A 14,919-nucleotide genomic window follows, 5' to 3' on the forward strand; every position below is an offset into this window, starting at 1 on the left:
ACCTGTGAACTGTGAGATCATGACCTGAGCCAAAGTTGGAAGCTTAACTGATTGAGCCACCCAGGCAACCTTTCTTGCACCTTTTCATTGCTGAATTTCATCCCACGGGTTTTCTTTTTCTCAAAGTGTGACCAAATTCAAATATGGAGTTCCCTGGGAAGAAAGGCATAAATGCATGAACATGTATATACATAAAATACGTAATATTATACATTAGTAGATAATAATTAATATGAAATGTGCATATATGAATATATATACACAGGAGACAGAGAAAGTGTGTGTATGTTTGGCATTTGAGATATAGGAGAAAAAGACAGTACAGTGACATGTACTAAATATTTGTGTAGACGTTCTGATGTATTGTTAGAAGAGAAATTTTCTGGTAGATGCATATATCAATGAATAAATGATGAAATGGATGGAATAAATGGAGACTCTGGATCAGATGGAATTTCTCACTTTCTCTGTCACTCTCAGTTTAAAAGGGATAAGAGAATGTCTTCCCTAAACCACACTACAGTGACAGAATTCATTCTCTTGGGACTCACAGACGACCCTGTCCTGGAGAAGATCCTGTTTGGGGTGTTTCTGGTGATCTACCTGATCACACTGGCAGGAAATCTCTGCATGATTATGCTGATCAGGACCAATTCTCACCTCCAAACACCCATGTACTTCTTCCTTAGCCACCTCTCCTTCGTGGACATTTGCTATTCCTGCAATATCACTCCAAATATGCTGCACAACTTCCTCTCCGACCAGAAGACCATCTCCTATGCTGGATGCTTCACACAGTGTCTTCTCTTCATTGCCCTGGTGATCACTGAGCTTTACATGCTGGCCTCAATGGCATTGGATCGCTATGTAGCCATTTGTAGCCCTTTACGTTACAATACCAGGATGTCTAAGAACGTTTGTATCTCTCTAGTCATGGTCCCCTATATTTATGGCTTCCTTAATGGACTCTCCCAGACACTGCTGACTTTTCACTTGTCCTTCTGTGGCTCCCTTGAAATCAATCATTTCTACTGTGCAGATCCTCCTCTGTTAATGTTGGCGTGCTCTGACACTTATGTCAAAAAGATGGCGATGTTGGTAGTCGCTGGCTTGACTCTGTCAAGCTCTCTCTTCATCATTGTCCTTTCCTACCTTCTCATTATTGCAGCCATCTTGAGGATCCGTTCTGCTGAAGGCAGGCACAAGGCCTTTTCTACTTGTGGTTCCCACTTGACAACAGTCACCCTATTTTATGGAACCCTCTTCTGCATGTACTTAAGGACCCCATCTGAGAAGTCTGTGGAGGAGTCCAAAATAATTGCAGTCTTTTATACTTTCTTGAGCCCAATGTTGAACCCAGTGATCTACAGTTTAAGAAACAAGCATGTGATCCATGCTATGCAGCAAATCATTCAGGGAAATCTCTTTTATAAAACTGCAATGTAGCATCTGTTCATTGTAATTACTGAGTGTTGTGGTGCTTTTAATTTTATCTTTCATCTTTCCCTTGCGGTACTCTCTCTATAGCGCCAAGTTAAATTTCTATCTCCTATACTTTTTTAAGTAACTAAATGTTTTGTTTTATTTTCTAGTGTTAGTTGGGTTTGTGGGTGTTTGGGCTAGCTTTGGCTCAAGATGTGTAATAACATAGTGGGTCCCTTCACAGGGCATACCTACTACTCTATAGTCATGATAGAATATCACATAAACTCTCAATGACATTAGCAAATTTCTCCACAAAGTAATAGCTTTAATAAAAATTGTAATGTTGAAACAGTATTTTCCTTACCAAAAAAATCTCAGAATGTAAATTGTGTAGTATCCAATAATTCCCGAAAACACTTTAACGTCTTTATTTTCTTGGGGATAAATATTAGAATTAATTCAGTTTGATTGGAACATGGGAGATTCATCTCCTCTGAATTATATGGTCTAGAGAGCCATAATGAGGTTCAAAATAGAGTGGTTAGTTTTAAACATTTTAAAAGAGAATTATGAAATAATTTATTCTTCAATGAGTGATATAGATCAATGGTCTTGTGCCTGAGTAATCACTATATTACATTGGGGGAATTTTATTTTATTTTTATTATTTTTTTTAAACGTTTATTTATTTCTGAGACAGAGAGAGACAGAGCATGTATGGGGGAGGGTCAGGGAGAGGGAGACACAGAATCCAAAACAGGCTCCAGGCTCTGAGCTGTCAGCACAGAGCCCGACGCGGGTCTTGAACTCACGGACCATGAGATCATGACCTGAGCCGAAGTTGGCCGCCCAACCGACTGAGCCACCCAGGCGCCCCGGGGGAATTTTAAATATATGGATCCCCTATAAGTTTAAGCTTTCCATATTTTTTCCCAACCAATATTACAGATATCCTGAAAAAGTTTTGTCTTATTATAAATATTGTTTATGCTCCTCAATGTTGAAAAAAATACTCTCAACACCTGCTTATAAGTTTTCAGAATCATGGATCCAGTTCAATCATAGTATAATAGAAATCTAGATATATATTTCATTTAGTACTTCTGACTTAGATCCAATTTATTCAGACTTAATAAATAGAGTCTATCAATTGGCTCTGTAGACCTAAGAATGCCCTGAAACATTCTACAAATGAGCGGTGTGTCTTTATCTTTCTGAGGAGAATACCTGATGTTTACTTTGGCTCATAAAAGTGTCTGTGACTCATTATTTGGTGAATAAGGCTGTTGCAGTATTTTCCAAAATTTCTATCGTGAAAAGTAATAGTAAAGAAGTTATATGAAGAGGTGCATAATTCAACACGTTAGCACATGAACCTACATGTTATTAGTCAAGCTGATGGCTGCGTATTGAAATGTAAGTTAAATTTTCTAAAAATTATCTTAAATGTCGGTGTTCTAATATTGTGTGCTCGGATATTAACTAAGATGGCAGTAGTAAATGCTTATGTAAAATCAATTCCTGTATTCACAGTAATGTATTCAAATGCTTTTCCAGAGCAATGCTAAATGACTTGCAGTTTTAGTAAGTTAGGCTCCATTCTTAGGTCTCAGTTGATTGAATGAGGCTGATTCTTTCAACAATGTTTGCCATATATAAATTAAAAAAATAAACTGATGTGAGGCAATGACATCTATTGGTGACATTTCCTACTCCAGTGGGCAACTTCTGTTTGTATTTTTTATCTATTTATTTATTATTTATTTATTTATTTATTTATTTATTTATTTATAAATTTTTCTTTAATGTTTATTTATTTTTGGGACAGAGGGAGACAGAGCACGAGTGGGGGAGGGCCAGAATCTGAAACAGCCTCCAGGCTCTGAGCTGTCCACACAGAGCCTGATGCGGGGCTTGAACCCACGAACCGTGAGATCGTGACCTGAGCCAAAGTCGGCTGCTTAACTGACTGAGCCACCCAGGCGCCCCTTCTGTTTGTATTTTATTATATTTTTCTCAATGATTTGATATGCATACATATTCTTATAATTCCTGAGACACAATTGGAATCATTTGCCCTATACAAGTTTGAATACTAAGTTTTCACTTGATAGTATAATGTTTGTATTTTCATACAGACTAAAAATTTTTAGTGAACATCCCTTTTAAAGTATTATACAGAAAATTCGACCATACTTGAGATTAGTTACAAGAATATTGCATATGAATTGTAGAAAAGTAAATTGGAAAATACTAAAGGGTTTTTCAATTTTGGAACAAAATTCAAATTAAATTTTGAAAAAAAAAAAGCAAAACGTACTTGTAATCTCTTATTACAATGAATTTGGTGCACCTTCTTTGCATACAGTTTGTCTTGCAAGCTTCTGTCATATTGTATCCTATTACTGCAAGGATGAACTCATATCTCCATGAACATGCTTGATCGTTTTTGCAGGATGGGGAATTGCTGCATTTAATGCTCTGAATATGGCTTTTGCTACTTTTTAAACTTTTTGTTAATTTTTTTCTGTGGGTAAATTTTTCTCTGGGAGTCATCAACTTAGTCATAAGCACTTATGACTAGTTATGCTTGAGCGTAACCAGTTGACTGTGCCTTTATTAATATGAGGGCATATCATTTAAGATTGTTTGTCTTCTTTGTTGTCTCAACTGCACTCTTACGAAAGGACTATGTTTTAATTGGAACAGAAGAATAATTGAAACATGCTTTTAAGTAATAAAAGACATACATCAGTTTGATGATTGCTGTTCATGTTATTTCTGATGATTCCTCATATGAAGAATATTTACATTTTTATGGGAAAATTTTTTTAAATTTTGTTTTGTGGCCTCTCTGCCACCTAAAATTAAATAAGCAAGCATCTCTGTATGTTATTAATTTTTCCTGGCCATATTTTGTAGGAATGTGTTGAATTTTTCTAAATAAAATTTTATTGCACACTGTGGTATTATATAACCTTTCCCTTCATATTTTAACCTGTTTCCTCTTTTTTTTTTAATTAAAAAATTCCTTTGAGTTAAGATACCGTGTAACATTTGTTTCAGGTGTTGAATCTAGTGATCCTTCCCTTACATACGACTCCTAGTGCTCATCACAAGTACTCTCCTTAATACCCATGCTTCATTGAAACCATTCCCCACATACCTCCCCTCCCGTAACCCTCAGTTTGTTGTGCATAATTAATAGCCTGTTTTCTGGTTTGCTTCTGTTTCTTCTTTTCCCCTATGTTTATCTGTTTATTTCTTAAGTTCCACATATGAGTGAAATCATATGGTATTTGTCTTTAACTGACTTATCTCATTTTGCATAATACTCTCTAATCCCATCCATGTCAGTGCAAATGGCAAGATTTCATTCCTTTTTATGGCTGAGGAATATGCCATTATACACACACACACGCACACACACACACACACACTAACTTCTTTATCTATTTATTAGTTGATGGGCATTCGGGTTCTTTCCATAGTTTGGCTATGTTGGTAAGGCTGCCACAAACATTGGGGTGCATATATCTTTCCAGATCAGTATTTGTATTCTTTGAATGAATACCTGGTAGCACAATTTCTGGATCATAGGGTAGTTCTATTTTTAACTTTTTGAGGCTACTTCATACTGGTTTCCAGAGTCCCTGCACCACTTTGCATTCCCACCAACAGTACAAGAGGGTTTCTCTTTCTCTGCATCCTCTCCAACATCTGTTGTTTCTTGGGGTGTTAATTTTAGCCATTCTGACAGGTGTGAGGTGGTATCTCGTTGTGGTTTTGGACTTGTATTTCTCTGATGATGAGTGATGTGGAGCATCTTATGTGTCTGTTAGCCATCTGGATGTCTTCTTTGGACAAGTATCTATTCATGTCTTCTTCCTAGTTCTTAACTGGATTATTTGTTTTTGGGTACTGGGCTTTATAAGTTTTTAGATATTTTGGATACTAACCCTTTATGAAATATGTCCTTTGCAAATATCTTCTCACATTCTGTAGGTTGCCTTTTAGTTTCATTGATTGTTTCCTTTGCTGTGCAGAAGCTTTTTAATTTGATGAAGTCCCAATAGTTCATTTTTCCTTCCGTTTCCTTTGCCTCAGGAGACATACCTAGTAACAAGTTGCGGTGGCCAAGGTTAAAGAAGTTGCTGCCTGTGTTCTTGCTAGGATTTTGATGGTTTCCTGTCTCACACTTAGGTCTTTCATCCATTTTGAATTTATTTTTGTGTATGGTGTAAGAAAGTGGTCCAGGTTCATTCTTTATGTTGCTGTCCAATTTTCCCAACATCATTTGTTGAAGAGACTGTCTTTTTTCCATTGGATACTCCTTCCTGTTTTGTTGAAGATTGTTGGCCAATGTAGTTGTGGGTTCATTTCTGGTTTTTCTGTTCTATTCCATTGATCCATGTGTCTATTTTTCATCACTACAGTTTTGTAATATAACTTGAAGTCTAGGATTGTGATCCCTGCAGGTTTGCTTTTCTTTTTCAAGATTGTTTTGGCTATTGCGTATCTTTTGGGGTTTCACACAAATTTTAAGATAATTTGTTCTAGCTTTGTGCATAATGCTGGTTATGTTTTCACCGACATTGCATTCAATGTGTAGATTACCTTTGGTAGAATAGACATTTGAACAATATTGGTTATTTCAATCTATGAGCCTGGAATATTTTTTCCCATTTTTGTATCACCTCAGTTTCTTTCATCACTGTTTTATAGTTTTCAGAGTACAGACATTTTACCTCTTTGGTTAGGTTTATTCCTAGGTATCTAATTGTTTTGGGTGCAATTGTAAGTGGGACGGATTGATTTCTCTCTCTGCTGCTTCATTATTGGTGTATAGAAATGCAATAGATATCTGTACATTGATTTTATGTCTTGCAACTTTACTGAATTCATGTATCAGTTTTAGAAAATTTTTGCTGGAATCTTTTTAGATTTCTATATAGAGTATCATGCCAATCTTCAAAGAGTGAAAGTTTGACTTCTTCCTTGCTGATTTGTATGCTTTTATTTCTTTTTGTGGTCTGGTTGGTAGACTAGAACTACCAGTAATATGCTAAATAACAGTGGTGAGGGGGGACATCCCTGTCTTGTTCCTGACCTTAGTGAAAAAGCTCTTATTTTTTTCCTATTGAGGATGATATCAGCTGTGGGTTTTTCAAATATGGCCTTGATGATGTTGATGTATGCTCTCTCCATCCCTACTTTGTTGAGGGATTTTATCATGAATGGATGGTGTATTTTGTCAAATGCTTTTTCTGCATCTATTTATAGGATTATATGGTTCTTATCCTTTTTTTTTTTATTAATGTGGTTTATCACACTGATTGATTTGTGAATGTTGAACCACCCTGCAGCTCAGGCATAAATCCCACTTGACTGTGGTGAATGATTCTTTTAATGTACTGTTGGATTTGATTTGCTTGTATCTTGCATATATATATATATATTTATGATATGCATCCATGTTCATCAGGGATACTGGCCTGTAGTTCTCCTTTTCCGTGGAGTTTTTGTCTGGTTTTGGAATTGGGATAATGCTGGCCTTGTGGAATGAGTTTGGAAGTTTTCCTTCCATTTTTATTTTTGGAATCATTTGAGAAGAATAATATTTAACACTGCTTTAAATGTTTGGTAGAATTCCCCTCAGAGGCCATCTGGCACTGGACTTTTGTTTGTTGGGAGATTTTTGATTACTGATTCAATTTCTTTGCTTGTGATTTGTCTGTTCCAGTTTGTATTTCTCCCTGTTTCAGTTTTAGTTGTTTGTAGTTTTCTAGGAATTTATCCATTTCTTCCAGATTGCCCAATTTGTTGGCATATAATTTTTCATAATATACTCTTATAATTGCTTGTATTTCTGTGGTGTTGGTTGTTGGTTGCTATTTCTCCTCTCTTATTTGTGATTTTATTTATTTGGGTCCTTTCTTTTTTCTTTTTTATAGGTCTGGCTAGGGGGTTTATCAATTTTATTAATTTTTTCAAAGAAAGCCCCTGGCTTCATTGATCTGTTCTATTGTTTTCTGTTTGTTTGTTAGTTCCTATATGTCATTTATTTCTGCTTTAAACTTTATTGAGCTTCTTCTTCTGACTGTAGGCTTTATTTGTTTTTATTTTTCTAGCTCCTTTAGGTGTAAGGCTAGGTTGTTTATTTGAGATGTTTTTCCTTCCTTGATAGGCCTGTAATGCTACATACTTCCCTCTTATGACAGCTTTTGCTGCACCCCCTGATTTTGGACTGTCATGTCTTTAGTTTTATTAGTTTCCATGTTTTTTTTTAATGTTTTTTTTTTTTAATTTCCTGGTTGACCCATTGATTCATTAGTAGTATGTTGTCTAATCTCAATGTATTCGTGGTCCTTCCAGATTTTTTTCTTGTGGTTGACTTCAAGGTTCATGGTGTTGGGGTCAGAAAATGTACATGGTATGATCACAATCTTTTTGTCTTTGCTGAGGCCTGACCTATTTGTGACCTAATCTGTGATCTATGTTGTAGAATATCTCATGTGTACTTGAAAACAATGTTTATTCTGGGGCGCCTGGGTGGCTCAGTCATTTGAGCATCCAGCTTTGGCTCAGGTCACTACCTCACCACTGGTGAGCTCAAGCCTTGCGTCGGGCTCTGTGCTGACAGCTCAGAGCCTGGAGCCGGCTTCGGATTTCGTGTCTTCCTCTCTCTCTGCCCCTCTCTTGCTCCTGCTATCTCTTTCTCTAAATAAACATTAAAAATATTTTTAAAATATTTAAAAAAAGAAAGAAAAGAATGTTTATTCTGCTGCTTTAAGATGAAGTGTTCTTAATGTATCTGTTAAGTTCATCTGGTCCAGTGTGTCATTTAAAGCCATGGCTCCCTTGTTGATTTTTCTGCTTAATCTATCCACTGATGTAAGTGTGGTGTTAAAATCCCCTGCTGTTATTGCTTTATTATTAATGAGTTCCGTTATGTTTGTTACTAATTGTTTTATATATCTGGGGGCATAAGTATCTACAAATGTTAGAACTTCTTGTTTGACAGTCCCCTTTATTATAATATTACAATAATATTATAATAATATTACAACAATATTATAATAATCTTATAATATAGAACCCGTCATCTCTTGTTACATTTTTGGTTTAAAATCTAGTTTGTCTGATACAAGTGTTGCTACTTTGGCTTTATTTGATGTCCATTTCCATGATAAATGTTTCTCTTTCCCATCACTTTCAATCTGCAGATGTCTTTAGGTCTAAAACAAGTATCTTTTTGGCACATAGAGATGTTAACCCATTTCATCTTAATATTTTTAAGCAATCCTTTATTATCTCACAAATGCATGATGTTATCTTCATTGTATAATTAGATGAAATACTTCTGTTTATTTCTTATTTGTTCACATCATTTAAAATACATATAGATGTAAATACATCTAACAATAAATTCTTACAATTAATATAAATATAAAATATGTTCCAATTGCTAGTAAAAATTCCATCTTCATTATTTTTCCTTATAAAAGTTTTTGTAGGAAATGCAAATCAGATGCTTCTAGTTATCCAAGATTTTTAACCTGGCATTTATGCATAAGGTGGTTTCATTCATGAAATACAGGAAAATATATACATAAAATTCAAATATGGCTATGCATACAAGACATATCTGCAGTAAATTATTTGAATAATGAATAAACATGTCTTGGTATGAATAGGAATGTTATGGCTTAGTCCTCACGCCTGACTGGGAGATGTATGGAATTATGGCATAGACAGTTCTGCTTAGGATGAAAGGAGATGAGTGAATTAAGACTTTTTTTTTTTCCAGAAAGGCAGAGAGATGCTGGTGGCCTATAAAGGACGAGCAAGAATGTGGTTTTATCTATAACCATTGTGCATTACTTAACACTTTTATATAAACATTTTAGTTTTGTAACATTGCCAGGGTCCATAATGCCACATATTTTTTCGCAGATGTGTAAACACAGAACATTATCCCTAGCTAAATTTCCCTTTTGCCAACAATTATTCCCCCGAAAGAACCGACATGCCCACACCGAGCCCTTAGCTGTGAGTCATTCAATCACTGGAAACAAATTCTGTGTTGATTAGAATTATAATAAATCCTGAATATTTCAACAATCAGAAGAATGTTTCTGAGTTTAATAGTAGTAGGAAAAGTTCACGACAGAAAGTTAATCTGTTTGACTATAAAATATTTAAAATAAGCAGCACTCCGGGTGCCTCGGTGGCTCAGCTTGCTAAGCATCTTACTCTTGGTTTCGGCTCAGGTCACGATTTCACAGCTTTTTGAGTTCGAGGGCCAGGTTTGCCTTTGTGCTGGCAGTGCAGCCCCTGATTGGGATTCCCTCTCTCTCCCTCTCTTTGCCCCTCTCCCACTCACATTATCTCTCCCTGTCTCTCAAAATAAATAAATAAAGTTAAAAAAATAAATAGGTAGCACTCAATAATTGGGCAAAGATTTTGCCACAAAGAGAATAAAGTGGTAAAGTGTTAAGGTTTGATAAGTTCCTAGAAAACAGTTGAATCACTAACCCCAACACATAAATAAATGCTGCAAGCTGTGAATGGAAGTTTGATAAATTTAAACATGCTAAAAATGGATGAGTAACAAGTTTGGTAATGAAAACATGAACTAAGATACTCATTTGTGGGGGCACGCCTGGGTGGCTCAGTCAATTAAGCATCCAAATTTGGCTCAGGTCATGATCTCACAGTTCGTGGGTTCAAGCCCTGCTGGGCTCTGTGCTGAGAGCTTGGAGCCTGCAGCCTGCTTCAGATTCTCTGTCTCCCTCTCTCTCTTCGCCTCTCCCCTGCTTGTGCTCTCTGTCTCAAAAACAAAACAAAACAAAACAAAACAAAACAAAAACATTAAAAAAAGGATACTCTTGAATGTCAGTTAAGAGAGTTCTAAAGGACTAGTACTTCCATACATTGTTAGTGTCAGGAAAAATAACAATTCACAGTGTTTCTGGAAATCAATTTAACATTAGGTTTTCAGGAGTATTAAAGATGTTTGTCCACTTTTATTCAGCTATTCTAATTATAAGAATGCGCTGAAGGCCTAAAAAGATATTTTGAGAGAATTTTCATAGTAATGTTTCAAAAGTCTATCAACCCAAAGAAATTCCACCAAATGAAGAATTCTTCTTGTGCTGTAACATCATCATCACAACAGCTAGAAGTACCGTGTCATGGAGATGAAGTAAAACAAATTTCGGTTCCAATAAATTGTATCTGATGCACCAATGTCCTCTGTGATGATTTTATATCTACTGTATTCACACATACACACAGTGAAATAGCACTCACAACGCTTTTGAGGAGAAAGGAAAACTTGAGCACCCATTTGGTGGTGGCGACGATACACGTCGCTACGTCCAAAAGGAAAGAAAGAAAGAAGTAAGATTAAAACTGTAGAAACTTATCTTCATGTAATAACCGATCAGAAGCTGAAACTTACGTGGAGAAAGATTTTCCTAAAGAGAGAAAAATAAAAACTGCTGAAATATTAAAAGGAAAAGATGTACTAAATGTGTCATATCAATGGTAAGCTATATTAATTCACTTAAGTAAAGCCCAAGTTCAAAAAGTATCAAGCAATCAGGAATATGGCTGTGCTACAAGTTAGTTGCAAAATACTAAACCCAAATTTCCACGCTTAGAATAGCTGCTATTTTAAAAATAGTTTATGGGTGGACATGAACGGAACAGCAAGGTAATATGCAGAATCACAGAGCAAGTAATTGTCAATAAGGTAGGAACAGAATCATAAAAGCCTTTAATGGAGGCCATGAAATTTCTATATCCAGAATGGGTTTCGCCTATTCCTATAGGTATCTGCTTTGATTAAGGAAAACTATTGAAACAAATGTGTTGGTTAATTAAGACGTCAACTATCAGATTCTTTGTGAAAATAATAAAGCACAGATGGTTTTCTACTCTGGATAAGTAGACATAAGAATGTACCAAAAACGAACGTATTGAAACAAATATGCAGAATTAGAGTTTTCAGCCGTTTTTGAGAAGATAATCAGCTTTCATTAAAGGAAACTATGTAGTATATCAAGTGAATGTAAATATTTGCATATTCAGGAAACATACTGCAAAGCCCTGCACTTTGCTAATAAGAATAGCTCAGTGGTGGTCAATATTGTGGACCTATGAGCTGAAAGGAAGGACTTCTCTGCAGACTGATCAAGGGGAAGGGAGTTCTTGAGTGAGACTAAACAGGGGACCCTGCTTAATTATAAGCAGCTGACTTTCGCTGCTGTGTTTCCCACCTGTCATCATCTCCAAACAACTGTCCTTTTCATGGCTGCCATTAGGATTCTCACCTGGTCAGAAGCTGTGCATATATAATCCATGTTAGTGTTACTCCAGAGAATTGCATTCAGGTACAACCAACAGGGGTTGCTTTTTCATTGTTTTGGCACGTTTTTGTTTTTTTCATTGGGAGACTGTCAAAATACACCTTTTCTCCATTGTGCCAAATTTCCTCCGAAACCCTGTTCTCAAAGCCTGCTTCACATATTTGTTCCTCAGGCTGTAGATAAATAGATTCAGCATGAGACTCACAAAGATACAAACCACTGCCACAATTTTCCCTTGTTCAACAGACTGCTCAGGGGCTGGTCTCAGATACATGCAGAATAGGGACCCCAAAAACATGGCGACAGCGATCAGGTGGGAGCCACGGGTGGAGAAGGCTTTGCACTGGCCTTTGCTGGAAGGGATCCTCATGATGGTGGTGAAAACGAAAATGTAGGAGATAAGGATGATGAGTAGGATATAAGGATGGGATGGTGAGGTTAATCCCCACACACAAACAGAGCTGTCTGTTTTCTGTAAGGGTCTGATCCTGTCAGCATCAGGAGGGGTGGGGCAGCACAGTAGAAATGGTTGGTGATGTTTTGTCCATAAAAGGATAAGCAGGACGTCAATAGTATCTGCATTGTGCCCACCATAGTACCCAGAGGTAGGGGGCAGTGACAAGGCAGATGCAAAGGGGCCTGGACATTCTGCTGTTGTAGTGTAGGGGATGGCAGATGGCCATGTACCTGTCAGAGGCCATGGTACCCAGCATGTGATACTCCATAAGGAGCAGAATCACAAAAACAAAACGTTGGGCCAGACACCCCATGTAGGAAATGGTTTTCTTCTCTGATAGAAAATTACCAAGCATCTGAGGTGAGACGTTAGTAGAATACAAAATATCCACGCATGTAAATGGGTGAGGAAAAAGCACATGGTGTTTTGCAGCCGTGGAGTGAACCTGATTAATGCAATGAATCCAACGTTCTCTGTCAGAGAGCTGAGGTAAATCAGGAGAAACACCACAAAAAGGATGGGCTGCAGCCCTGGTTGGTTTGTGAGTCCTAACAGGATAAACTCAGTTGCCTCAGTGCCATTTTGTTGGGGAAGTTTGTCCATCGTCATATTCTCTGATAAGAGAATAATTTTTCAGATATACATCCAGAAATAAATTGCATTCATTTCAAGACTAAAAGTAAATGGGCACTAAAACAAAGTCAGGTTTGGAAAGAGAGGTGTAAATAGGTTGTTAGTTGCCCCAGTGGTAGAGGAAGTGCAGCAGGTGCCTTGAAGTGGTTGGTGGTGAAATGGACAATATATTTGAAGTCCATGCACCTGCCATGCTGACTGCTTTGCCACTCTCACCCCACAGCTAGCACATACAGAATTCGACTTGCTCATGAGGCTATGTTATCACAACCACTGGTGCTCCAACATGGCTACTGCCATTGTCTGATCACGACACAAAGCTTCATCGGGAAATCAGGAGATGGGGTGATGCTCTGTTTATTGTTGTCAACAAGGGCAAAACTTCTGTAATTGGAGTAGAATATACTCTTGAGAGCCTGTTGTGTATGTATTGATGTTCAGTTTCTTCCTCATTCCTTCCTTATTCTCTTACAGCAACGTAGGTTTCTTGGTGTCTTTTCCATCTCATCTCCTTTCAAACCAGCCACTCAGAGTCTGGGTTGTTTCTTCACCTAATATCCCTTTTGATCTCATGGTCTCTTTTTATCTCATAATATCCCAATATCCATGATTATTTTATATTATATATGTCATGTTCATATTTCATTTTATCTCATGCCTTTGATTTCATACCTTATATCTAAACTATCAGGAAGTCTTATCTGCTATACCTTCCAAAGATTATGCATGGAATCTTAAAACAGCTTGTCAGCATTTTCTCTGCTGTCAGTTAGGTCTAAGATAAAATTCTCTCTCTAGTCCTTTTTCTTTTGCCACATTGTCCTTCTAGTGTTTTTTTTTTTAAACATCTTGAGCACAATCCTCTCTCAGGACCTTTGCATATGCTCATCCCTCTGCCTTGAAATTTCTTCTACCAGGCCTTTGAGTCACTCATGGCATCACCTCATTTAGATCTGTCAAGTTAAGTTCCGCTCCAAATAGCTCTTTAATCATGGACCATGATCTATTTTTCCTCATTTATCACTTCTGAAATGATTATTTATTTACATAAATAATTATTACATATTTTTTAATCTGTCCTCTATTAAAATGTTAACCACAGTAGGGCAAGAACTTTATTTTTTGCCACATCCCTAGAACCTGGGCCAATACCCACATCATTTGATACAATAACCATTAGTTGAACAAACGGATGAATCAATGAGGTATGTTTGCCAACTCACATCTGCTGATTTTTCATGATGTGTAGATGTCTCACCTCTGTGATGTACCAGTGTAGACTGAGTTGCTACAAAAATTCTAGCTACCATATCTGATTTGTTTTTATAACACAAACTAGTGATAATGGCATCTGACCCAAAACCTTTTTAATTGATGATTAAAATTTGCAGGTTGGACTGTTAGAAAGAGTTGGAAATTGACTCAGGACAGAAAACATAACTTGCCTTTAATTTTTAAAGCCAGGAGGATATTAAAAGTTTATACGTTTTAAAGAATAACTCTATTGCTTATAACAATGATATATTCACAAATATAACACTTCAATCAGCGATTACCAACTCTGGCTTCATGTTACGTTCAGATGGGGAATATTTGAGAGCATTGATACTGGGATCACAGCTCAGCTCAGGTGAGGTATACACATTGGCATATTTTTTAATAAACTTTCCACATGATTTTAATGTACAGCTAGGGTTGAAGCACTGAGTGAGACAGTTGTTATGATCTATCTAAACTAAATAAAAGAGGTTTTATCACATGTTTTTACCCTCTGCTGGTTTATAATTTCTCCTTAGAGAAGATCCTGATGTATCACCACAAAGTTTCCCTAAGTATAGAACTTGCCATCATCATGCACACAAAAATTTTCCCCATTAGTTTGAAGAAGGAAATACCCCTTCCTCTGACTTTAGCTCTAGTAGTATTCTGTTGGTTTTTAGAACCTTGAAAAGAGATAATCTTACCAAGAGTCTCCATGAGCCTAACTCAAGTTTTCTTGCATTCATAAATAGAAGGAAAAAGAGGTAG

General features: G+C 36.7%; 1 protein-coding gene and 1 pseudogene across 1 annotated transcript; one reads left to right on the forward strand and one right to left on the reverse strand.

Annotated features, from left to right (window-relative positions):
- Positions 1–390: 390 nt before the first annotated feature.
- LOC106986248 (olfactory receptor 5M10-like) lies at positions 391–1,446 on the forward strand. The gene has a single exon (XM_015084420.3). The coding sequence runs from the start codon at positions 418–420 to the stop codon at positions 1,444–1,446; it is 1,029 nt and encodes a 342-aa protein (XP_014939906.2). The 5' UTR covers positions 391–417.
- Positions 1,447–11,739: 10,293 nt separating this feature from the next.
- LOC128311770 (olfactory receptor 1030-like) lies at positions 11,740–13,003 on the reverse strand (annotated as a pseudogene).
- Between the last annotated feature and the right edge of the window lie 1,916 nt (positions 13,004–14,919).

The sequence above is a fragment of the Acinonyx jubatus genome, chromosome D1, assembly GCF_027475565.1.
Source record: "Acinonyx jubatus isolate Ajub_Pintada_27869175 chromosome D1, VMU_Ajub_asm_v1.0, whole genome shotgun sequence".
Classification (NCBI taxonomy): domain Eukaryota; kingdom Metazoa; phylum Chordata; class Mammalia; order Carnivora; family Felidae; genus Acinonyx; species Acinonyx jubatus.